Source organism: Salvia splendens, chromosome 18, assembly GCF_004379255.2.
Source record: "Salvia splendens isolate huo1 chromosome 18, SspV2, whole genome shotgun sequence".
In the NCBI taxonomy this organism is placed as follows: domain Eukaryota; kingdom Viridiplantae; phylum Streptophyta; class Magnoliopsida; order Lamiales; family Lamiaceae; genus Salvia; species Salvia splendens.
Genome location: NC_056049.1, coordinates 19695086 through 19719921, shown reverse-complemented (window position 1 = coordinate 19719921; position 24836 = coordinate 19695086). Strand labels below are relative to the sequence as shown.

General features: G+C 40.3%; 3 protein-coding genes and 1 pseudogene across 3 annotated transcripts; 3 read left to right on the top strand and 1 right to left on the bottom strand.

The window, feature by feature from the left end:
* The first annotated feature begins 4268 nt into the window (after positions 1-4268).
* On the top strand, positions 4269-5221 carry LOC121777638 (inactive protein RESTRICTED TEV MOVEMENT 2-like). Its single transcript, XM_042174954.1, has 2 exons — positions 4269-4420; positions 4503-5221. The coding sequence occupies exons 1-2, from the start codon at positions 4306-4308 to the stop codon at positions 5099-5101; spliced, it is 714 nt and encodes a 237-aa protein (XP_042030888.1). The 5' UTR covers positions 4269-4305; the 3' UTR covers positions 5102-5221.
* Positions 5222-6083: 862 nt separating this feature from the next.
* On the top strand, positions 6084-7694 carry LOC121776873 (annotated as a pseudogene).
* A 4765-nt stretch (positions 7695-12459) lies between these two features.
* Positions 12460-14626, top strand: LOC121775783. The gene is made up of 7 exons (XM_042172828.1): positions 12460-12803; positions 12960-13039; positions 13442-13502; positions 13595-13652; positions 13734-13791; positions 13980-14052; positions 14208-14626. Exons 1-7 carry the CDS (start codon positions 12471-12473, stop codon positions 14298-14300), a joined length of 756 nt encoding a protein of 251 aa, XP_042028762.1. The 5' UTR covers positions 12460-12470; the 3' UTR covers positions 14301-14626.
* Positions 14627-14756: 130 nt separating this feature from the next.
* LOC121776872 (heat shock cognate 70 kDa protein-like) lies at positions 14757-22907 on the bottom strand. The gene is made up of 4 exons (XM_042174027.1): positions 22786-22907; positions 19667-19749; positions 14876-15161; positions 14757-14820 (listed from the first exon to the last, which is right to left on the bottom strand). Exons 1-4 carry the CDS (start codon positions 22905-22907, stop codon positions 14757-14759), a joined length of 555 nt encoding a protein of 184 aa, XP_042029961.1.
* Between the last annotated feature and the right edge of the window lie 1929 nt (positions 22908-24836).

The following is a 24836-nucleotide window of genomic DNA, read 5'->3' as shown; positions in this document are numbered from 1 at the left end:
ATTTAATTTAATTAAATTGTGTATTTTTTTTCTTCAAATATGATAAATCTAGGGAAATTTTAGGAATCCCTAAATTTTCGTGATACGGGAAATTTTCGATTTCAATATCGGTATAAGGCTGGTTATCGATTATAATCAATCTGTTATAACTTATAACTAAAGAATCGAATAAACCCATTTATATAACTATAAAATATCTAGCAATTTATAATATAAACAATGCAGGCAGATAAAATGCATAAATGTTCAACTCTTCCTCTTAGAAATTTTTAAAGTCGGTTATTTTTTGGTTCTGATCGGTTAATAGGGTAATCAATTTCTAATCAATGCAATTCCAATTGAAATTAAGGATTTTTGATCGATTATTAAATTTGGCTATTAATCGAATAGAAAATTGACTATTGGTCTTTTTACTACTTCTATCTCTGAGTGTAACACATGACCAATATTGCTATCTCTATCTATATTTGATACTTTTTTCTTCATATATCTATATATCAGTCGTAACTAGAGGTGTCTAAGGTTTACGGTTTCGGCGGTTAACTGTGAAATTATAACCAGCGGTTACGGTTCCGAACCGGAACCATGAGAATTTACCAAAACTGAAACCGTCAATTTTTGAACCGTGGTTCGGTTCAGGTTCAAAAAATTTTGAACCAAAACTGTGCCGAAACGCAAAAAAACGGCAGAAAACCGTGGAACCAAGTCGGAACTGTGAAAAACCGCCAAAAACCGGCGGTTCGGAAACGTGAAAAACCGTAAAAAATCACCGAAAACCCGCCGGTTCGGAACCGAAACCGTAACCACGAAACACCCTCGAAGTTCGGTTCCGGTTCGGCAATTTTCAAAATCGGAACCGGCGGTTCCGAATTGTACTCCACTTACTAATTTACAAAAAATACGTATGCATGTTGTGACATTTGGTTCATACGTTATAATGAATTAATGATTGTGCATAGAGTAAAAGAGTGAAAAAGAAATGAAACCTTTTGGAATCAAAAGATTTCACAAAATTGAACTGACCAATCTAATTATAAAGTACCCTTTAAATCTAATTATGTTAATTCGTCCACAATCGCTATGAAGATACATGAAAATCAGATTTAATTTGGAATATGGAAATCATATGCTTTTATAAATTATAATTAAATTTATTAATTATGTAAGGGTGGTGTGGCCACATCCTTAGACTACCTTTCTCATAACTTTGATATATTGAAATTAGGAACAGTTTTAATTTCAACTGAATTAAACTCAAACATGAATGCCATTTTCGTTATGATTAATTAATGACATTTTTTGGTGATACGTATTATCCATTATGTATAATAAAGTGGCGATGAATGTACGTAAGTATTTGATTTACATGATAATTTTGTGCATTAAATTAAATAATTAATAACATTAAACTGCTATAACATCTCTCATCAACTAATGCTTCTCGTAAATCCTTTAGAGCATCTCCAGTGGTTCTGGACATGCAATAGCTCTCCCATAGCCTTGGCACTGCCACATCATCAGCACTAAAATCCTCCTGCCACTTCATATGGACATGCAATTGGACAAGCAACTGGACATGCAATAGCCCTCCCATAGCCTATCCACATCACTAATAACAATTATATAATTTAATTTACAATCGTAGCAACATAAGGAATTTAATTTACGAGACAAATACAGGAAAATTGAATAATACTATTAAAATTTTAAAAAGTACAATAATTTAAAAAAAGTACATTAATTTTAAAAAAAAGTACAAAAATTAAAAAGTACAATAAAAAAATTACATAAAAATCACTCCTCGCCGTCGTCCTCACCTCCGTCGTCGCCCAGCCCTTCGTCATTGTCGTCGCTGCCGCCGCCTCCGTCGCCACCAACGCCGCGGCTACTCCCGCCGGTATCCCTCTGCAACCCCTCCAATTCTTCACGCATGCTCCGGAGCAATACGCGAAGATAAGCCTTCTCCTCGGGGTCCACCGCTGTCCGGAAGTCGGCTAACGTCTTCACCATTTGAGCGCGCGTTTGTTGACGCGCGAAGAACTTGAGCTCCTCGGTGGACCTGCCGAGGGGGGATGCCGACTGGACCTCCTGGGAACTCGGGGTGCCCCCCTCGCATCCCGTTGCGCCCGCCTTTGGCCAACCTGGCGAGGTCGGCGACTGAACGAACGAGGGGTCGGGACCTCCTGGGCCATCTCGGGGAGGTCGTGGGAACCACCGCTGCTGCCGCTATAATCATCGGTATAGTTCAGTTTCTGCTTCTTCGGCCAGCCAGCGTCGACACCTGCCCGGAATTTCTCCGACTCATTGAGCACAAGGTAGCAGTTCTAGTAGGTGAACTCATAGTACTTCCCGGGATCCGGGTAGGCTCTCTCCGCAATCCTCCTGCAGTCTTCCTCTGTTTGGCCACTGGTCCGCATGCGGAGGGCGTTGGCGTACAAACCCGAAAATCGAGAGACGGCAGACCTGATTCGGTCCCAGCACTTTCGGCACTCCTCCCCGGTGCGCGGTCTCCCTTCAGGGCAAAATGCCATGTAGGCTGCGGCTATCTTGGCCCACAAGTTGACGATCCTCTGGTTGTTCGAAACGAGAGGATCATCGCAGACACTCACACGCCTTGGCCACCGCAACGTTCTCCGCGTCCGTCTACTTCCTCCGGACCCGGCTATCCTCACCCGGCTGCGACGACTCGCCACCCTTCTTGGCCTTGCCCTTCTTCTTAAGGGCGCTCCGACCCCGCCCTACTCCCCGGCTTTGAATGGGAGTTTCCGGAACCTCGTTAATATCAAAACTCAATTCCTCTAAGGAGAAGGTCTCATACTGCGTGTACTGTGCATCCGTTGGGGTCGATGTGTGCGAAGAACCGGAGGAAAAATAAAAAGCCGGCCGATAGACGTTTTTTCCCCGGGCGTCCCCTGCGGCGGTGGCATCATCTGCTGCGCCGGTGGCTGCATCCCGGGTCCCACCCCGACATCATCTGCATAGGGGGTTGCATCGGCGGTACCCCTGCCAAGCCGATACACTTCCCCCGGCGGCCATCGGTGGCATCATCTGCTGCCACGGGTACATGTTGTAGTACCCGGTCATCGAGGCCAACCACCTCCCACGGGAGCCGGGGGAGTCTGAGACCCTCCCCCGGGAGTCGGGGGAGTCTGAGACCCGGTCGTCACTGGAGTACCTTCGTAGTTGTTCTCCATTTCTCGTTGTTGATCTTGTACAGAAATTAAGATAGAGGGAGTACTCGTTAAAACAAGTGGTGCGAATGAAAATGATGTCCAAATCGCGTATATATAGTGTTTCAAAAAATTAAAAATAAAAATAAAAATCGGCGTCAGCACCGGCGTCCGCGAAAAATCGGCGTGCCGGTGACGATGCCGTCATTGGAGATGCTCTTAATTAATGGAAACATTATCTTAATTAATACATAGATAGAGATTGGATAAAAAAACAATCCCATCTTATATTAGATTAATGTCAAATTACAATTTTTTGAAATATCATAAATTCATAATCGCCTGCCTAAATCATGTCACGTGACACATTTTTTAAGTTATTTTATACAGTAAGAATAAATTAGATAACCAATTGTCGATAGTTGTGGAATAATAATCATAGATGATTTATAATGTACAATGCTTTACGGCGACAAGGACCGATAACTAATTTTCAATATAAAAATAAATAAGATATAATTAAATAGTTTTACTAAATAACATTTTGCATACTAAATTAAATTTAGTACATAAAATTGAAAGTTATTATTCTGGATGTTTTCATTTCATAATTTTGTCGGTGAAAAATACTAGATTTGATTCAGAGGCAATTTACACAGACGCCGGGTACAAAATTGATTATATATACATAAACGCTTCATATAAATTTTAAAAGTGACAAAATTATAAACCTTCCATCTAGCAGAGTATTTTTCTTTTTGAAATAATCTAGCAGAGTATTTTATGAGAAATAGTTCGGAAAACCATATCATAGTACTAACTCTATTATAATATGGAATAACTTAATAAAAACTTTATACGTATATTAAAAAATTAGGGTAAATGATGAGTAGTGTATAAGGCAAATAAAGAACTTTATTAGGTTTCATCACCGCCGTCAAGAAATACCTCTTACATTTCTTTGGACAACCTCAATTTCGATTACTTCCTCATAGCCTAAGTCAATATACATACCTTCATTCTCAGATTTCCCATTTTTTTATATAAATAGACATACCAGATTTATGGAATTTAATATCATAGCCCAATAATCACGATACATACATTTTACATCAAATCATCAAGCTAAGTGAGGATGGCGATGAGGGGTCGAGGCGTCGCTGGGGTTTGGCCGGTGTACGAAGATTTCAAGCCCAACTCGGAATGGCAACAAGATGCTCATTCCCATAGCCTCATTATTTCCATTCCTGGTATGCATGTGTTTTGTACATTGTGACCGTCTGGCACGAGGTTTTATGCAAAATTAAATGTTAGTACTATTGTTAATTTTAGGTTTCATGAGAGAGCAACTTAGGGTTTCCACAGAAGGCCGTAACATCGTTAGGGTTCGCGGGGAGCGACTCATAGCCGGCAACAAATGGAGCCACTTCCTCGAGGATTTCGAGGTTCCTGAGAACTCGGACATGAACTCAGTTCGAGCCAAGTTCCACGATGGCGCTCTCACCATCACAATACCAAAAAAGACAATCGACAAGCCTCATCATGAGGCTCGTGAAAACGAGAAACACAAACATGTTGAGGAGGACCGGGGCAGGGAAGCTAGCTCATCGAAAACAAAGCTGGCCGGAGCCGAGAGAGAAGAAGTTGCAATGAAAGAACTTTCAGGCAAGGACAAGGGCAAAGAAGGGAAAGAAAAGGAAGCAATCGAGTCGGGTGGAAGTGAAGATGGAGCTTTCACCAAGGCAGTGAAAGGAGGGAAGAAAAAAGAGGTAATCGAGTCGAGTGGAGCGATCGCGAAAGCAGTGAAAGGGGTGGCTGAGCTGAATGAAGAGAGGAAGTTGATGGTGAATATTGGGGTGGCTGTGCTTGTAATCGTCTCCTTTAGTGCTTATGTCACCTACAAGTTTGTAGCAGGAGACGATAAGAAATAGATAGGCTGTCTTATAACCTAAACTATGTAACACAAAGTAATTAAACAAAATGTATAAGATGAGATGGTCGAACATACTATGTAACACTTTTATCTTTTAATCATTGGTGTTTAATGTAAAGCCAGTGCAAAATTTTAAGATGGTCTGATTTCTTGCACCAATGACAAGATCTTGTCTCTTTCTGATCTTTTGTTGTAGGCTTAGGGCCATCAGGATCCTTCTTGAAGCCCTTCTTATTCTCGAACTTCTTAATGTTCTGCTTGTTCTTGGCCTCTACCTCCCGCCCTATGCAAATCCTTCGCTCTTAGAGCCGACTGAACTTCGACTAAAGTGATGGTCCCCTTCCTGCCATACATAATAGCAAACGCAATTGATCGTGTGATTTAGGCATAGCGTTCAACAAAAGTATAGCCTTATCCGACATCTGTGTTTTTTATATCATCAACTGCCTTGTTGAAGTCCTCCAGTTGCTCGATTATTCTCTTTTCTTCTTGAAATATGTAGGAATATAGTCGTTGCTTCATGAACAGTCGATTTGCAAGCAATTTTGTATGTATAAGCTTTCCAATTTCTCCAAGATCCCGGCCACCATAATCTCCTTTGCAACCTCCCTCAACACCTTGTTGCTGAGGCACAAAACCACGCACTATGTGCTTTGGCCATTATCACTTCCCTCTTGGCAGTCGCCTTATCATCGAGCACTTCCGTTTTTTTCCTAGTCGACATAGCCAATGCCAATCCTTGTTGTATTAACATTGCTCGAATTTTCATACGCCAAAAACTCAAGCAATTCTTGCCAGTAAATTTCTCAGATTCAAACCATCGATGCAATTGGATTCGATTCTCAATTACTTTCTTTGATGCATTTTCCACAGACAGCGCCACTTGTTGGCAATCGGAATCGAAAATGCAGAACAAGAAGACTCAGTCGGAGTATGATGTTGGAAGTCGATCGACAGAGAGAGGAAGGCGTGAGTAACAAATGAGCATAACAGCTGTAAGCGCAAGAGTGAACAAATTTAAACATCTCAATTGGACTCGAACGGCTAGTTGGATCGAAGGTCAGGATTTAATCATCCTAAACTAATTATAATCCTACGGTCACTGAACGAGTGAGCTAAGATCGACGGCTCCTAAACTCTTCAGCTTAGGATCAGCTCCCTTCACTTCGATTCTCCTCCTTCGTTAGCTCGAGCAACAACTTGTGCAGCCAAAACAACAGCTTTCAATATCTAATTAATTCTTAATAAATACTCCATGCTTAGCTACCATTAAACTTCTAATAAAAAGAGCAAGCTATCATTGAAATCGTCTTATCAACTGAGTTGTGTTTCATTGTCATAAGCGACATTAATTAGTTGTTGGATGGAAGAGAATACATGATTGCATATGATCTAAACTAAGGATTATGATGAGGTTATAATATGTTAATTTTACCAGATATCAATATCAATTTGATAACAGAGATCTTATGAATATGATATTTATAATCCACTTTTGACACATTCCTTTAAACATAATTCGGTTGGTGGAATGATACCGAGTATCAATTTTAATACTATTAACCAACGTTATGATAGAAGCAGAATCAATAGCGCTATTATTTCGCGTGGATAGTTTTAGACTTATTATTTCGATTTAAAGTCAACTAAATTCTTAAAAATGACATGCTCGACCTCCATTACATTTTTCTTATAAAATGAAAGCTAATAGTCTCAAAGCATTGTAAATAAAAAATTTAAAAAAATGGCAAACTCATCCTCGCGATCTACCAAAAAGTGAATTTCTGGGACGAACCCGACGTCCTGATCACTCAGTGGGACGGCTTCTGGGTCTACTCCTCAATAATCGACCACGCCATGACCTTCCGGTCAAACTTCCACGCCCGCGACGACGACGTCCTCCTCGCCTCGTTCCCCAAGACCGGCACCACGTGGCTCATGGCGCTCTCTCACTCCATCCTCAAAAAAGGCGGCGAAAACGGCGATCGCCTCGCCACGGCCAACCCTCCCTCACTCCCTCGTCCCCACCGCCGAGGTCGAGCCCTTGACCAACTACTGCAACGTGGACATCTACGACGCCTCCGCGCCTCGCCTCCTCCGCCAGCAAGATCGTGTTCATCGCCAGGAGCCCCAAGGACACCCTCGTCTCCATGTGGCACTTCTACAATCTCATATTTCGGCGAGATAAAGAGCCGCTGCCGCTCAGCAGGGCAGTGGAGTGCTTCTGCTCGGGCGTGCATCCCAGCGGGCCCTTTTCCGGCTCTGTGGCCGAGTACTGGCTGGAGAGCCAGAGGAGGCCGGAGAAGGTCCTGTTCGTCAAGTACGAGGACATCAAATCGCACCCCGAGAGGGAGATTTCGAGGATTGCGGAGTTTGTGGGGAGACCGTTGAAGGAGGAAGGAGAGGTGGAGGAGCTTCTGTGGAGGTGCAGTTTCGAGAGGCTTAAGAAGTTGGCGGCCAATGCGAAATATTTTAGGAAAGGTCAAGTTGGAGATTGGAAGAATTATTTGACGTCGGAGATGGAAGATCGGATTCATCAAACCGTTGGCCTCAAGCTTGAGGCGTTAGGCCTCTTTCTAATTCATGTGTGATACAATAAATATGTTTATTGTGTGTGTAATTCTAAGAATATTGTTGATGATTTTATTTCATTGATGTAACTGAGTCAAGCAAATATTATAAGCTCCATCTCGACTTTTCTTTTCGGTAACCCTCTATAATTATAAATTGTACTATTGCATACATCTGTCATTAAGAAATACAGTAAAACTTTATTTTGGATATTCTTTTCTAGAAACCCTAATCTTTCTATCCAAATAGGGGTTTCTGAAACCCTAGTTAATCCTCCTTCACCCCGCCGGGTTTCCCCCTGCCTGAAGATACGATCCTCCAATTCATATAATCTATTTTATAGTTAGCATCTTATATTTCAGTCAATGATGATATATTGACATAAAATAATAATTTCAAATTTTAAAAGTTAAGAATAGTAGTAGTCCCTCTGTCCCATAAGAGCATATGCAATAGCACACTACGGACTAGTGGTTAGGGCGTGTGGACGTCCACTATTGCGTTAGGCTAACGCGACGGACGTCACGAAGTAGCACGAGCTCTCATCCGCGGACTTAAACTGTTAGCTGATCGCTAGTCCGCTATTGCGCGGACACCGATAGGCTAGCTGATTTTTTTTATACTCTACATTTACAACTCATTGCACTTCATTTTTTAAATACGTATTTGATAAACACCAATAATTAAAACAAATTAATCGTATTTGTCAATTTATTTGCTTGGCTAGGACGTCGGCTAGTCTATTACTGGGTTGTGGGAAGTCCTAGTGACGTAACAAGCTGTGGGAAGTCCTAAGAGCATCCCCATCAGTCCTCGTCAGTAAGGACGACGTCCGTGCCGTCGGCGCGGCTTGCAAGTGTCCGCCGCTGTGCTCTTGCCGACGGCACGACCCTGCTCGATGCATAGAGCACGTCCGTGTCAATGGCAAGAGCACGTCCGTGTCAACGGCAAGAGCACGAGCAGCCGATGTGGCATGCTTTGGTTGGCCGTTAGTTTATCATTTTTATAATTTTTTTTAATATTTGAAAAAATCTGAAAATTTCAGATTTAATAAAAAAAATATTTTCCCACTTCCTAATAAAATATATCTATTTTTTCCACACTTTTAATTTATTTTTTTTATTATTTTTACCCTAAAATTCAAACTTTCATCTATAAGTACTCCCATTTCAAACACAAAAAAATGACACTATACCAAACAACTCTCTCAATCTCAATTTTTAGGATTTTAATTATGTAGTTTTTAATTTTTAGGATTTTAATTATGTAATTTTTATTTTTTTAGTAATTTGTAATGGTATCGGGTATTTTTAATGCATTTTAATATTGTGGATATGTTTTTAATAATTGAAGTATTTAAATTGAATAATGGAATGGTGGGACCCTTGAGCATGCTCTTGCGGAAGAACATGAATGTAGGTGTTGTGCTCTTGCGGAAGAGTAAGGAGTAAAAAATTAATAAATGTGGGTCTTGCCAAAGAGCATGGATGGGGATGCTCTAATGACGTGGCAGAAGTGTTTTTGGTTAGTCCTAGTGCTAGAATATTGACTAGTCCGTGCTATTGTAAATGCTCTAATAGAAGGTACATTTCGAGAATTGCACGAGATTTTGGAGATGTTGTTTTGTGTGTTAGATGGAAAGAGAAAATAGTAGTATATTTATACTAATAGGGAACCTTTTTTTCAAAAAAAGAAAATGTGGCATCTTTTGTAGGAGAAACTATAAAGGAATTAAAGTGTAACATTTATTATACTCCCCCCGTCCCCAATTAATTGTCACTCTTTGACTGGGCACAAGTTTTAGGAAATGTAAAGAAAAGTTGGTTGAAAAAGTTAGTGGAATGTGCGACCCACTTTTTTATATTGATTTTATAATAAAATGTGAGTGAAGTGAGTTAGTGGAATGTGGGACCTACTTACCATTTATGGTAAAAATGAAGTGTGACAATTATTGAGGAACAGACCGAAATGGAAAAGAGTGACAATTAATTGGGGACGGAGGGAGTAGCACGGAAAGAGTATAATGTGTAGCATTTAGGAATTTAAATGAGAAAGTATAGTCCTAAACGAAAAAAATAGTATTTAATGAATTAAAATATTTGTGAAAATACTTCTAATAACAATTTATATTCATGAAGTAACATAAATTGTACTCCATTCGTCCCACAGTAAAAGTTATATTTGATATGAACATGAGTTTTATAAAATGTTAAAAAACAGAATGTGAGACATTTACCATTTATGATAATAATGAAATGTAACTTTTATCGGGAGTAATATATATTGTTCATTCTTACCGAATTCACATTTAAGCTGGAATTCAAATATCCTTTAAAAAAAAGTAGGAATTCAAATAAAACATGATTGATAATCCAAAAAAAAGAATGAACTCTAGGGGCACCTAGTAGTATTTGTGTGTCATGTCACATGTGGCATTTCACTTTTAATAAATAAAACTAGTTTGTATTTATTCTTATACTCCCTCCGTTTCTCCATATTTGTATTCACATTCTATATTTTTCTCTCTACTTTTTTCTCTCTCTTACTTTTTTATCTATTTATTTAACACATTCAACATCTCTTTCTTAAACTCCGTGCCGAAAAGTTTTGCCTCAACTATGAAGAAACGGAGGAAGTATTACTTATAAAACTAGATTTATTCTTAGTACTCCAATAATAGTGAATTTTAAAGCAACAGACTTAGATAGAGCATCTACAATAGTGGACAAGTCGGCGGACGAGCGACCGGCGAGCCGCTCGTCCACTATTGAGACCGGCGTCCCGCTTACGGACTAGCCAGACGGATGACCCCTCGTCCGTCGGTTTTTGTGCTCGTCCGTCGTGGTGTCCATCGTCTCGTCCGCTATTGTGGGCGCCCGACGGACGACCGCAATTTTTGATTTTTTTTAAAACTCTATATATACGGCTCGTTTCGGTTCATTTTTATTTGCACCACTTGTATTAATGAGTTTCTATCTCTCTACTCCCATTCTATTCAAGATAAATGGAACACCACGACAGCGACTCCCCAACCACTAGCGAAACACAAACACCCTCGTTCCCGGTTGGAAGTGGAACGAGCATCCAGATGTCGGGGATGATGTCACAATACTATAACATGTACGCTTGGCCCCAGATGAGTGCCGGCATGACCCAGATGAGTGAGATGATGCCCCAGATGTTGCCCCAAATGGCGGGCATGAGTGCCGGCACGGCCCAGATGAGCGGGATGATGCAGAGGCAGCCGACAACTGCTGGGTCGCACGGGAACAATGTCTATCGCCCCACTATTGATTTCTTTACAGGGGCATCCCAGACCTGTACTCCACTGGAGTCTCAGTACACTTCTGCTGAGACTTTCTCATTGGAGGAGTTGGGTCTATCTCCGGTTAGGGTGCCTCCCACTGAGAGTCCACCGGCTGCAGGCCGTCGGGGTGGTTCGAAGAAGGGCAAGGGTAGAGGCAGTGGCCGCGACAAGAGCAAGGGGGTGGCGGGTGAGTCCTCGCAGTCGAGGGCTGGGGCGGAGGAGGTGGGGGCTTAGGCGGATGACGACTACGAGAAGACACGGCGGACCGTGTGGAGTGAGGAGGAGTGTGTGGCTTTGTAAAAAGCCTGGATCAATGTCTGCGATGATCCCATTCGGTCGAGCAACCAGATGATCGACAACATGTGGAAACGCATCTCCCAAGCCTACTGTTCGTTTAAACCGGCGGATGGAAGGTATCACACGCTGAAGAGTGCCGGAAGACATGGGACCAACTGAAGGCCGTTGTCTCCCGATTTGCCGGCCTATACGAGAACAACGGCCGCATGCTTACCAGTGGCCAGACCATGGAGGATGCGAAGCCGATGGCGGAGTTCCCCGAGCGCGGCAAGCACGACACGTTTAACCATTGGGACTCCTATGTGGTGCTGATGGAGTCGGCAAAGTTTCGGCGGGTGTCGCAGCTGGCTGGCCGGCCGAAGCGGCAGAAGATTAACTCCAGCGACGACTACAGCAGCAGCGCCGGCTCCACCGACCTCCCCGACGATTCCGAAGATATCCCGAGTCCTCCCTCGTATAACCGTCGCCGTCGCCGCCCGATTGGGCAAAAGACGGCGATGCGGGAGTGTAGGGGAGGCGCCAGCAGCCGGTCCCAAGAAGTCCAATCGACAGCCCCTACAGCATTCCAGCCGACCCCCGAGTTCTCCCGTATTGCCCATATCCAACATCATACGAACATGATAGAAATCATCAAGGAGTGGAGAGCGACCGATGACCCCATACACAAGGAGAAGATGCAGAGGGTCATCGACTTGATGAGGCGTGATGCTGGGCTCCCACCCATCAGCGGGGGGGGGGGGAGGCATCTGGGGACTCCGCCGCCGCCACTAGGGAACGACGAGGAGTGAGAGAGGGGCCGCGTGTGTCAAAGCTTGGGGATGGTTTTTTTTTTTATTTTCTCTTTGAACTATGTTTTTTTAATTATGTATATTTTATTTATTTATATAAAATGTTCACGTTTTCTCCGTATTTGTGTCGAAATTTTAATTCCGTATTTAAATTTCGTATATAAAATGTGAAATTGTGTTGTTGGGATATCCTAGTGCTTGTCCTAGTGCTAATCCACTATTATGTAGTGGGAAGTCTTAGTGATGTGGCAGTGAGGTGGAAAGTCTTTATTTATGACGTGACAGAAGGTGTTTTTGAGAAGTCCTAGTGCTAGTCCGTGGGGAAGTCCTCGCTTCCGTGGATGCTCTTAAAATAAATGGAAAATGAAGAAATGAACTGGGATGAACGTGAACCACATTATTCGATGACCATGCCCAAATTGATGCTATCCATCTCCCCCTCCCCCTCCCCTTCCCCTTCCCCTTCTTCCCCTCCGCCAACGACGAGCCCACACCCTTCCTTCCCCTTCTTGCTGGATGCTGCTGCTTCTCTTATCTCTAGAAGAACTTTAATCCTCGCTTCTCCAGTTGTAGCCTTATCTTCTTCTTCTTCTTCTTCCGCTGCCGCTGCACTAGCTCAATCTCCTTCCAAATCTTTCCTCTCCGGCATCGCCAACACCAAGTCTTGGTTCCAATTCTACGGAGATGGTTTCTCAATTCGCGTCCCTCCCAACTTCCAAGACATCATGGAACCCGAGGTCTGCACTGCATTTTCCCTTCATTCTCAATTCCCCCTTTCTAGCTTCAATTTTAAGATGAAATTTTCAATTTAGGTTTGAGGAAAATGTATCATAATTGCATATTTGCATTGGATTGAACGAAATTTTCAATTATTCTTTTACTGAATTTTGTAGGACTATAATGCTGGACTGTCTCTCTATGGAGATAAGGCGAAGCCAAAGACTTATGCTGCGCGTTTCGCCACCCCCGATGGGTAACCTCCATTGTTTCAAACTCATGAAGATTTTATATATATATTCCTGAAAGTTGAGTTTGTGTTGCTTTATCTGGTAGATTCTGAATTACATTGCTATTTCTTTCCCTTGCTACTCCAATTACACATTAGAAGATGGTTAATTTGTTGAGGAATTCAGGAAAAGGATTTAAAAAATATCTCATATTGCTTTTGGCTGAAAATTAAATGCTTTGTTTGAGTTCATTTATCTAGAGTGGAGAACCTCTACATATGCTGCTGAGAAGTACCAATCCTCCCCAGTTTAGTTTAATTGAAAAAGTTCTTTGGCTATGTTTGGTTTTAGCTGTTCATTTCATCTATCATGAGTGTTTCTGTATGTAATTGAATCTTGACTCTTCAGTACATGCCAATGTCAAACAGATCCGAAGTTCTGAGTGTTGTTATTCGACCATCTAATTCACTCAAGATTACCTTCTTAGAGGTTTGCGGATGTGATACTCTTCACCTATCAGATATTACAAGTGTTTCGTTTCATTTATTGTCTCGTAAAAGTGCTTATTCTGACTCTGACAGGCCCAAGACATTGCTGATTTAGGTTCTCTGAAGGATGCAGCTAAAATATTTGTTCCAGGTATTTCGATGGGAATGCTGTTTGTCTCTCAAGAAGGCTTTAAAGTTTTGTTTCTGATTTTGCCTAAAATTGTGTAAACAGTTGGTGCGACGTTGTATTCTGCTAGGACATTTAAGATTAAGGAAGAAGACGGTTACAGGTATCCTTAACAATGTCATTGCTAACCTGCTGTAACAGTATATTAAAGAGCAACCTGCTAAGTTAACGAACAACTACAACTTCAAATTCTTTAGAAGTTGAAGTAAGCTAGTCATTTTGACTTTCATAGAAAGTCAGGTAGTGTTTTTATATATTTCTTATTAGCTTGTTTATGTCCGACGTCTTCAGGAATTATTACTTTTATGAGTTTGGTGGAGATGAACAGCGTGTAGCAATAGTAGCTGCTGTTAACAGTGGAAAGGTTGGTTATCTCTTGTAAAATGTGTTTAGCTCTTTCGAATATTTTCTGTGAAGAGTGGGGTCGTAATCCTCTAACCAAAATCTATGATTATCGCGCTCTGAACTTTGATGTTTTGACATTGCATTGACCAATCCTGTTAATGGTATGTGTTGTAGGCTATAATTGCTGGAGCTACTGCACCCGAGAGAATATGGGACGATGATGGCATACGCCTTCGCTCTGCTGCTGTCTCTCTGACAATTGTTTAACGCAGATTGGAGGTCAAAATTCTGTTGGCAGATTCAAGAACAAGGATTGTACATTTGGGTGTTGCTGAGAATGGAGCCAAGGATTTTCAAGCGGATTTAGTCAGGTGTTGGTGCTTCAAGTTTTCGAGCATCATATTCATGGAGGAACACCAAAATCTTGATTAACGGATGATATGAAACTAGGACTTGAAGCCAAAACTGAGTGTGACAGAACCCATATGTGTTGAAGGAGATTGAGATATTTATTTGGAGTTCATGCTGAAGTAAATATGAATATAGAATGTAAATTGTTGGATAATCGACATCAGTTTTCAGTCAGTTTTCAATCTGGGTCGCCGGAGTAAGAACACCGAGGAAGTTACCAGAATACAATACTAAGAGAGAAAGAGAATACAAGTCAAATAGTACTACTATTGTTCAAGATCAATCATAATGTTCTACAAATTAAGTATGGTATTAAAACTGAATATTTAAGCTGATAACCGAATGTTGAGCTAATTCCAATTCTGTTATAACTTCCCTACATTTTAAAAAATGAATCCAACACGATAATTAAAAGTAAGGAGAGCATGCACATGATCATGGTGGCCTGACGCTGAGAGTCGTTGAAATAGGCAGGCACGGTGACGACATCATTCTTCACAAACGATCCAAGATAGGCCTCGGCGATATCCTTCATCTTAGATAGCACCATTGAAGAGATCTCCTCAGCTGAAAACTGCTTCTCCTCTCCTTTGTACGACACTACTATCATAGGCTTGTTGATGTCGGTGGGGTGAGGAATGACCTTGAATGGCCATAGTTTCATGTCACTCTGAACCGTTGGATCATTGAATTTACGGCCAATCAGCCTCTTTGCATCTGTAAATTAAAGAGGAGTAAGAAATAATACTACAAACGAATTGGAGTAGAGATAGAAGTGATATAGTAGAATACAACAAGTTATAGAACACCAGAAACTATGCATGTGATATAAAAAGAATTGCTACTCAACTCGAAAATAAAAATTTTCTCATTCAATCTCTTTCTCACATAACACAATAAGAGAATAGTAATAATAAAAGTCCATTCTCTCTTTCACATAACAGAAATACAACATGATAAGGAAAAAGTTTTGAAAACGTTGGCCTTTCACTTGGAAGAGGTTTTTGGTATTTGAGGTGCTTCTGCATATTACGAAGAAGTCGTTTAGCCTTAAGATTGTACGTTAATTCGAAAGCACTAATAGGAACTAATAGGTGGAATGTTTCATTTTGCATAAATAGGGTTTCCTCGGCTAGTTAGTGTTATTTAATTATTTCGATTGAAATGTTTCCTTAGTTCATTTTACTAGCTTGTGTATATATTAGTTTTATTTTCGAGAGTATTTGTATCAAAAAAACACCATGAAATAGCTTGAATGAACAGATACTCCATTCGTCCCTTATTATATGTCCCTCATTATACGTCTCAATTTGATTTGACACGGGTTTTAAGAAATATAGAGGAAAATAATTAAAAAAAATTGAGTGGAATATGAATTCTACCTTTATTCTCTATCTGTTTCATAGTAGTGGAGTCATTTTGATACGTTCATTTCCCTTTTTAGCTTTAATAATCAACACATTTCTTCTCACTTAGTTTACTCTTTCTTACTTTATTCCTTCTTCATCTCTCTACGTTTTTCATTTTCTACTTTATTTTTCCTTTACTTTTAGCTCACTTAACACATTTTTATATCGCGTGCCGAAAAGAAACGCCTCCACTACCGTAGAACAAAGGGAGTATATTAGTTTTATACTCTCTCAGTTCTGTGGTAGTGGAGGCGTTACTCCCCCCGTTCTGCGGTAGTGGAGGCGTTTCTTTTTGGGACGTCATTTAAGAAAAATTCTATTAATTGAGTTAAGTAAATGAAGAATAAAGTAGGAAATGAATAATGTAGAGAGATGAACATAGAATAAAGTAAGAGAGAGTAAAGTAAGTGAAAAAAATACGTTGAATTTTGCTAAAAAGGGAAGTGACCCCACTGCTATGGAACGTACCAAAATGACAAAATGACACAACTACTATGGAACGAAGGGAGTATGATACGATCCCATATCTTAGGAAATCACAATTATTTAGTTATCTTTTATTTCACCAAATCTTTTCCATATCTTAGTTTTCTTATTCAATAAGTTAGGGTAGTATTCTACTATTATAAATAGGAGAGCTTGTTATCATATTTAATCATCCAACAATGAATCAATGAATATATTATTTTGGCCAAATGCCTCGAGTTATGCTTTGAATCTGTAATTCCCTACGCTACCTGCTGCCCGACGGAAGGTCTCCGCGCACAGCCGGAACGTATATCTGATCTGTAGTCGTTGCCCGACGGGTTGGAACCCGCGCACAGCAGCCCAGATCTTTATCTCCGCAGACCCTCACGGGCGCCGGATTATCTTTATCTCGTTATTGTCCGTTTTATCGGATCGTTAGGGATTTATGTCCCTAACAACTGGTGCTTTCATCTGTGTACTCATGAGACGATACAACAACAACGGTAGGCAAGGTTGGGGCGCAAACCGACCCGACTACTTTCCGAATGGCTCGTCGCGCCGTGATAACACGATTGGCCGCCGAGACAACGTCGGTTTCAACCGACAGCAGACCGACGAGGGGGACCGTGAGGGTCGCCCAACGGAGGATGCGGACCACGATGATTCCGTGGGTTATAAATTGGATCGCTTGATAGATAGACTCGACAGATGGGATTCTTGGAGGGATGAAATGGATCGCCGGTTCGATAATCTTGAACCAAACCCCTACCGCAGGTATGATCAGCGAATAGGTTATGACGACGACGATTCTGATTGTGACGGGGCACGACGGAGACGTAATTGGGAGAGGGGGCCTCGCCCCAGAAACCCTAATTTTGGCACGCGTGACAGCCCGCAGAGAGATCGATATCGTCGCGAGGGGAGAAATCTCAGGGGTTCATGTTGGGACCCACCAAGATATCAACAACATCGTCAACAAATAGGCGGGTATGATCAGCAATTTAGTCGGCCTGTCACTTGTGACGACCCACCACAGTCGTGGCAGCCCTCTTGTTGGGAACCATCACGAGGATATTCGAATTATGATCAGCCACCACTGGGTCCGCCTAGTCGTTGGGATCCGCCCGACTATCGCTGCCCGCAGACCTTGCAGCCTACGAAGTATGACCGACCGCTGAGTCACCGCACAGCTCCGTTGTCTGCCGTTGCCACGCACCCGCCTCAACGACCCAGCAGGTTTATTGATTCGGGGAAGCAGCGTGGTCTGCCCAATATTCCCAGTCTCAAGGTTCGTTCGCATTGCCCGGCCCAACTAGCTGTCGTAAGTGATTTCAACGAGAAGCTACGTAGTTGTAGATTGGAGCAAGCCGCCCTTCTCGCCTGCGTGAATGCATTGTTTGAGGAGAATATTTATGACGATAATCTAGCTGAGGATGTTCCTGACAGCGTTGCTCACAATGGGAGTGCTACTCTTGTTGTACCAAATGACGAGTCCCTGGAAGAAATCATCAAGACCAACAATACGCCGGTGCAAGTGCTCGTCCGGGCATATGATGAGAAGATTGATGATATAAGTGTTCCAACACATAAGGAATTGGAGATGAAAAGTGATGTAGCGACTTGGCTGGAGAAAGAAAATAAAGCCGAAGCCCTTCGATCTAGTTTAGAGCCGAAAGAAAAAGATTTAAGTGTGTTGAGTGAGAAGCCGAACAAGGGAGAGAGCATGGAGAATCAGAGCCTTGTTGATGACATCGAGGCTGGATTTGATATGAAAAAACAGGACAGTCAAGAGGAAATGGAAATGAAGCGAAGGTTGTTTGAGGATGAGCTTAAATTAAAAGCAGAAGAATTGGGTAAGACAGGGGATGCTCACTCCGGTTCGCATGCACTTGCTTGTATCTATGTGAATTTGAATGTCGGTGATGTTCCAAGTATGAATCATCGATCAACATCGCTCGACACCGATGCAAGGTTGATCCCTCCGCGCAATGACACGCCATGTTTGAGCATTGTTGGAGGTGTGAACAGGTTTTTCATTTTGGCACGGAATCTTGGCGGCCACTTTAGGTCTCCTTGGTTGATTTTTTATGGAAGTGATCGAGGGATACATTCAACTATTCGGTATGTGTTTGATCCAGGAGGAGACGTCTCACCAAAGCTTTTGCTTACGACTATCGTCGTTGCTTCGTAGTTTCCACCTTGAGGACAAGGCAGATTTCAACCGTGGGGGAGTTGATACGATCCCATATCTTAGGAAATCACAATTATTTAGTTATCTTTTATTTCACCAAATCTTTTCCATATCTTAGTTTTCTTATTCAATAAGTTAGGGTAGTATTCTACTATTATAAATAGGAGAGCTTGTTATCATATTTAATCATCCAATAATGAATCAATGAATATATTATTTTGGCCAAATGCCTCGAGTTATGCTTTGAATCTGTAATTCCCTACGCTACCTGCTGCCCGACGGAAGGTCTCCGCGCACAGCCGGAACGTATATCTGATCTGTAGCCGTTGCCCGACGGGTTGGAACCCGCGCACAGCCGCCCAGATCTTTATGGATTATCTTTATCTCGTTATTGTCCGTTTTATCGGATCGTTAGGGATTTAGGTCCCTAACAGAGTAATATAATACTCCATCAGACCCTAAAAATAAAAACTCTTTCTTTTTAATTCATCCCCTAAAAATAGAAACGTTCTAGTTTACGAAAATTATTTCTCTAATGAGGGGGATCCATTTTTCCCTAACATACTTTTCTTCATATCTCTCGTATTATACCAATTTTGCATTAAAACTTGTTCCTTATTAAAAAGTTTCTATTTTTGGGGGACGATTGATAAAGGACATCGTAATAAACGGTATTATTTGGAGCACTGGCGACTTGATTCTTGGCAGCTTCTCCAATGAGACGCTCATTGTGCTGCCATGCTGCCACGCACGAATATGTGGTGCCCAAATCGATCCCGATCGCTTGCTCTTCTCCCTTTCCGGCCATTGATGCAAACGAGTTTAGATGCTCTTTGCAACCGTGAAAATTTGAACAGGAAACTCAGAAATTCACGAAAGTATAAACTATGTATAAACATAGTGATCGATAAGCTCTAGAGGGAGGCCAGCTATATAATGCATATTGAAATGAGTCTTTGTCATAGTCTTTGTAGGATTTATTAATTAACTATGGCATAGACAGATTTTGGAAACAATCAACTAGGATTTATTGGACTATGTATGGGCTGTGAGTAGAAAATTACTATTTTATATTGACATCAGCCATGACACCGTAGTTTCATTATATTATCTTATTGTGATGCGTTATCTTGCTAACTCATCCTTAAATTTACCGAATACAGTGTTTAAGGGATTATTAGTCACTTGATTCCTAGCAGCGGCGGTGAAAGCTACATATGACAACGTGGTGCGATTTCTGTTGTGATTTCGAGGGTGCAATTTAAGTGTACAAAACAAGTAATAATTCCCTAAAATTACTACTTCTACGAGGATACAGACGTGCAATGCAGTATAAAAGGTGTCGAACCCACAGGGAGGAGATTACTTGCTAAAAGTAGTAAACCTAATTAAAAAGCAGTAAAATATTTTTAATTTTGGGTTTTTGATCAAGAGGCGAGTGAAGGACGTAACGAGAAGGAAAAATGCAAGAGAATCACGATAAAGATGGAAGACTACTTCTAGCTTGTTTCGGGTCACTTGTTCACATGAATCCTAAAGTCTAATTACTTTTCATTATTTATCGGGATCGTGTTGATTTTACACTCTCAAGCAACTGATCACTGATCGTAGAATTTTACACCTAGGATAAGCCGATACCGTCTCCTAGGCTCTACTCACCAACATCTCACTCCTACAGTCGCATAGTAAGCTCGGGATTGGCATTTAGGAAGGTTCAAAACACAAGATCTACCCCGGACTATCTCCTGATCAATTTTAGTCTAGGGTTCCTTATCTATGTTAGCTCCCAACTATAAGTTAAAGAGACATTGAAGTTAAGCCATTCCCGAATTAAGTTTCCTAGAAAACCCCAACATGGATTGAAATAAAGACATAGATAAGAATCAAAATATGGAAATATATCAAAACATAGTCATGGATTCATATTTACAAGCTCCCCTAACAAACTAAAAGTAATCCCTAAAATCTAGTCACTCATAATGGGCAACAATACAAGAGAACAAGTAAATGCTATCATATGGGACTTGCTATTAGGTGGATAAGGCTTGATCTTGTTCTTCCTCCCAAAAATGGACTCCAAGCCTCTTTCTCTCTCTAAAAATGTCTCCAAATGCCAAAAGATGCTTTGGAAGTCGTGCCCTAGCTATTTAAATAGTTAGGGCTCGAAAACAGGCCCAACAACATTTGCCCGATAGGGCTTTTTTTGCTCAGAAATCTCCCGATCGGGCATTTTTTCTGTATCGCGATATGCCCCAAATTGCCCGGTCGGGCAAATTTCGCCGGCCCACGCGTTTTTCACTGCAATGCACAGTTTTGTAAATCAGCTGTATTTTCTTCTACTGGACTCCGATTGAGGCGTGCGAGGTATCCACGCCAAGCTCTTTCGGAGATGAATGCAATGATGGTCTTTTAGAAGCATTTGACATTGATCTTGAAGGGATGATTAATATTCAGATTCGGACCATTTTTTCTTTCTCCGCTCTCTCTTATAGCTTGGTCTTTTGTCCTTGATCTTTTGGAATAATCTCAATGCGGTCGTGCTGCCACGCTGCCACACACGAATATGGCGTCCCCAATCGATTCCGGTTGCTCGTCCATTTCCATTTCCAGCCATTAATGACACAGCAGCTCTGCAACTAAAAGAAAGCAAAAGTATCAAAAGATATGGTTTGAATGGTTGTCGAGAAAATTTCAACAAGGGAATTTAAACACACGATACCGATAGAGGTAAGACTTGTGCAGTTTGGAAAGGGGGGAAATGGATTGAGAGAAAAATGGTAAATTGAGCCTGAATAACCAAATCCCAACTTTACAAAATATACTCCAACAATCCCATCAACATCGTGTTTCTATTTCCCAATTTTGTACAATACACTTCATCATTTGGGTTTAGGGTTTTAGAAACTATTTAAATCAATTACTCCATCCGTCCTTAATAATTTGTCATCATTTAACCCGGCACACGTTTTAAGAAATGTACTCCATCCCTTCATTGTTAATAGAGGCGTTTCTTTTCGGCACATAGAAGCGAAAAGAGAATAAACTACGAGAGAGAGTTACTTTTTGACAAAAATAGAAATGACTTAATTATTTTGGAACTTTCCAAAATAGAAAAATGACTCAATTAACATGGAGGGAGTAATAGAAAGTAGGTTGAAAAGACGTATGAGTCCTATTTTTATATATCAGTTTTATAATAAAATGTGAGTGAAAATGAGTTAGTGGATGTGGGTCCACTACCAAAAATGGTAAAAGTGGAAGGTGAAAAATTTTGTAGGGACATACAAAAATGGAAATAAGTGACAAATTTTCAGGGATAGAAAGAGTATTAAATAATACTCCCTCCGTCCCGGCAAAAATGACACATTTCTTAGCTGGCACAAGACTTTAGGAGTTATTGGTTAATGTGTTTAATTGGAGAGAGGAAAAAGGTAAGTGTAAGTATTAAAATAAAGAGAGAAAGAAAGATGAATATTTTAATAAGAGTGAGATCGATGTATTAATTGGAGAGAGAAACTTTCTAAAAAATGAAATGTGTCATCTTATTTTGGATAAACTAAAAAGGAAAACGCGTCATCTTAAATGAGACGAAGAGAGTACTATTGACTGAGTAAATGGAGTAGTAGTAGGTCCCACTTAACCTTTTGAGGAGTTTTGAACGAAATATAATGTCAAATTGTGTAATAACTCCCCTTCATATCATTAAAAATGAAACATTTTCCCTTTGAGTTATTCCATAAAAATGAAACATTTTCTAAAATGAAAACAATATAATTTCTACTTTTTTCATTTCTCTTACTTTATTTTCTCTTTATTAACTCACAAAACAACACTGCATAACATCTAATGCCAGAAAACAAATGTTTCATAAGAGAATTTCAGAAAAATGGGTATATGTTTTAGGTAAATATAATTACTATTTAAAATTATATTCTTCTTCCAATACATCCCTAACATATTTTTTGTATTTTGTTTTATATTTCTCTGGAACTATGCTCAAATTTAAAACACTTATATATGTTGAAATTATGACAGGATGCAATTCATTGTTTGGCAGGTAAAGCTCTAAGCCATTTTTTATTCAATATTAAATAAATTGAATTACATTTTTAGGTGATATACTATCTCCAATACACATTTGAGGTTTTTATACCTTAAAATATACTTTTGCGGTTCCTATACTGTACATTTTGCTCGTAAACCATTTATACATGCCTAACACTTTTTCAGACAAAAATGCCCTCAAATGCATAAGGGGAATTTTTGTACACACTCTCCAATTGCAGCTGTCAAAAATCTGAAAAAGTGTATAGCTTCCTCGACGGATTGGTGGTGGGGATGCTCGTGCTCGAATTTCTTCAGTTCCCTCACAGTCGGGCAGCTCATGTAAGCCATATCTCAACTTTAATTATTTATATAATGAAATCTAACTCTAGATTTGAATTAATTCAACCACAACATTTATAGTATAAGTAGGGATAAAATCACCAACCTCCATCCATGCTTTCTTCATTTGATGTAGAGGTTGAATCCATCATTTGATGTTTGTCCTCTCGTTAATTGGATCCTCCACAATTGATGTTATCTTCTCTTTGACCTCAACATTTAAATGATTCTTTTGATGGATAAAGAATCAACCATTTTATTTACATATATACAAGAACCGAAAGTATATATACAAATATATGTTGGAAATAATGCAGCCTTTACACGGGCAAACTTTTGCTGTCACAAAAGAACAACAAACTAGAAGGTAAATAAAACAAAGTAAATACAATAAAAGAACAAGATGCAAACTATGGTCTTCTTCAAGTCGAGTCGAGGTATCCCTCTCTCCGCAAGACGAAATACGCCCCGGCTAGTGCTCACGGATTGGCGTAATGTTTCCAAAGATGAAACGACTTTCCTCCTACCGAGTTGAAGCACCTCAAACTCGTAGGCACTAGCGAACTTGAATTGGAGGCGAGAACCGAGCAATGCAATGCTCCTAAGATGCACACTAGAATGTAGAGACTAGAGAGAGTAGAGAGAATATTTGTCGTTGGTGTGTCCTTCTCATCTCTCAAACCCATCTATTTATAGGATAGGAGAGACCACTTCAAAAGTCTTGGCATTAAGGATCCTCATAAACCACTTGGAGGTTATCTTAAGTTGAAAAGGCAAAAGACTTAAGAAAAGGAAAGGTTTTGGGACCCTCTAATTTCTCACATATTTTTTTCCACAATATATGTGTCTATCTTTCTGTCTATATAGTTATTGTATGTGTATCTTTATCGGTGATGTGAGCACACATATATATAGGCAATGCATGTCTCTCCATGAAAGGTGGTGTCTCTTCATATGTATAATGCCATGCACTAACCGCAACTGATGCGTCGATTCTTCCATAAATAACCACCATACAGTTGAACTTTCTGCATGGCTTTAGCATAGACATTAACCGACTCCCACCAACATATGTGTCGCTTGGATATTGTGAATTAGTTCACCTATAAACTAATCAGTTTTCTCACAAATCCACCGCAAGCATACATGCATATTAATATATAGATTAATATATAAATGTATTCATTTCCTTTTTCCATATTTTGTTCTATTATTCTTTTCAATCTCGGTGATTCATTCTGAAGATCTAACGGTCCCAAATAATGCCAACTAATGTTAAATTAAATCATTTAAAAAAGCTAGAAGGCTATTTTAGGTACATGCATTGGTGGTTGTTATGGAAAATCCCATGATTTTCTCTGCCAAAATCATGGTTATTCTCTATTGAGATCACGTTCATTCTGTGGTATCTTCCAAAAATTTATGCGTCTGCACTCCACAAATATCATTAAGGCTGAAGTTCGTTGTCGGTTTTGGTTATTGAAGAAAACCGTTCGTTTATATATTGCAACAGTAGTTGTGCAGTCTATTGCAACCGTTCGTCGCCGATTTCTGGGTGTGCCTCATTGGTGATTGTTATTAATTGAACGATAGAAGAAGGTACATATTGTTTCTTTCCAACACTGTGTACTGCTACTTCTTCGCAGATTGCAGATTTGCTGGATTAGTCAATCGTATGTGATTTCTGGTTTTGTTAACAAAAGTCACGCATACTATAGTAATTATGTAGGTTCACTGCTCAATCGTATTTGTTTTTTTGGTATTGTTAACAAAAGTAATTTAAGTATACAAAACAAGTAATAATTCCCTAAAATTACTACTTCTGCGAGGATACAGACGTGCAATGCAGTATAAAAGGTGTCGAACCCACATGGAGGAGATTACTTGCTAAAACTAGTAAACCTAACTAAAAAGCAGTAAAATATTTTTAATTTTGGG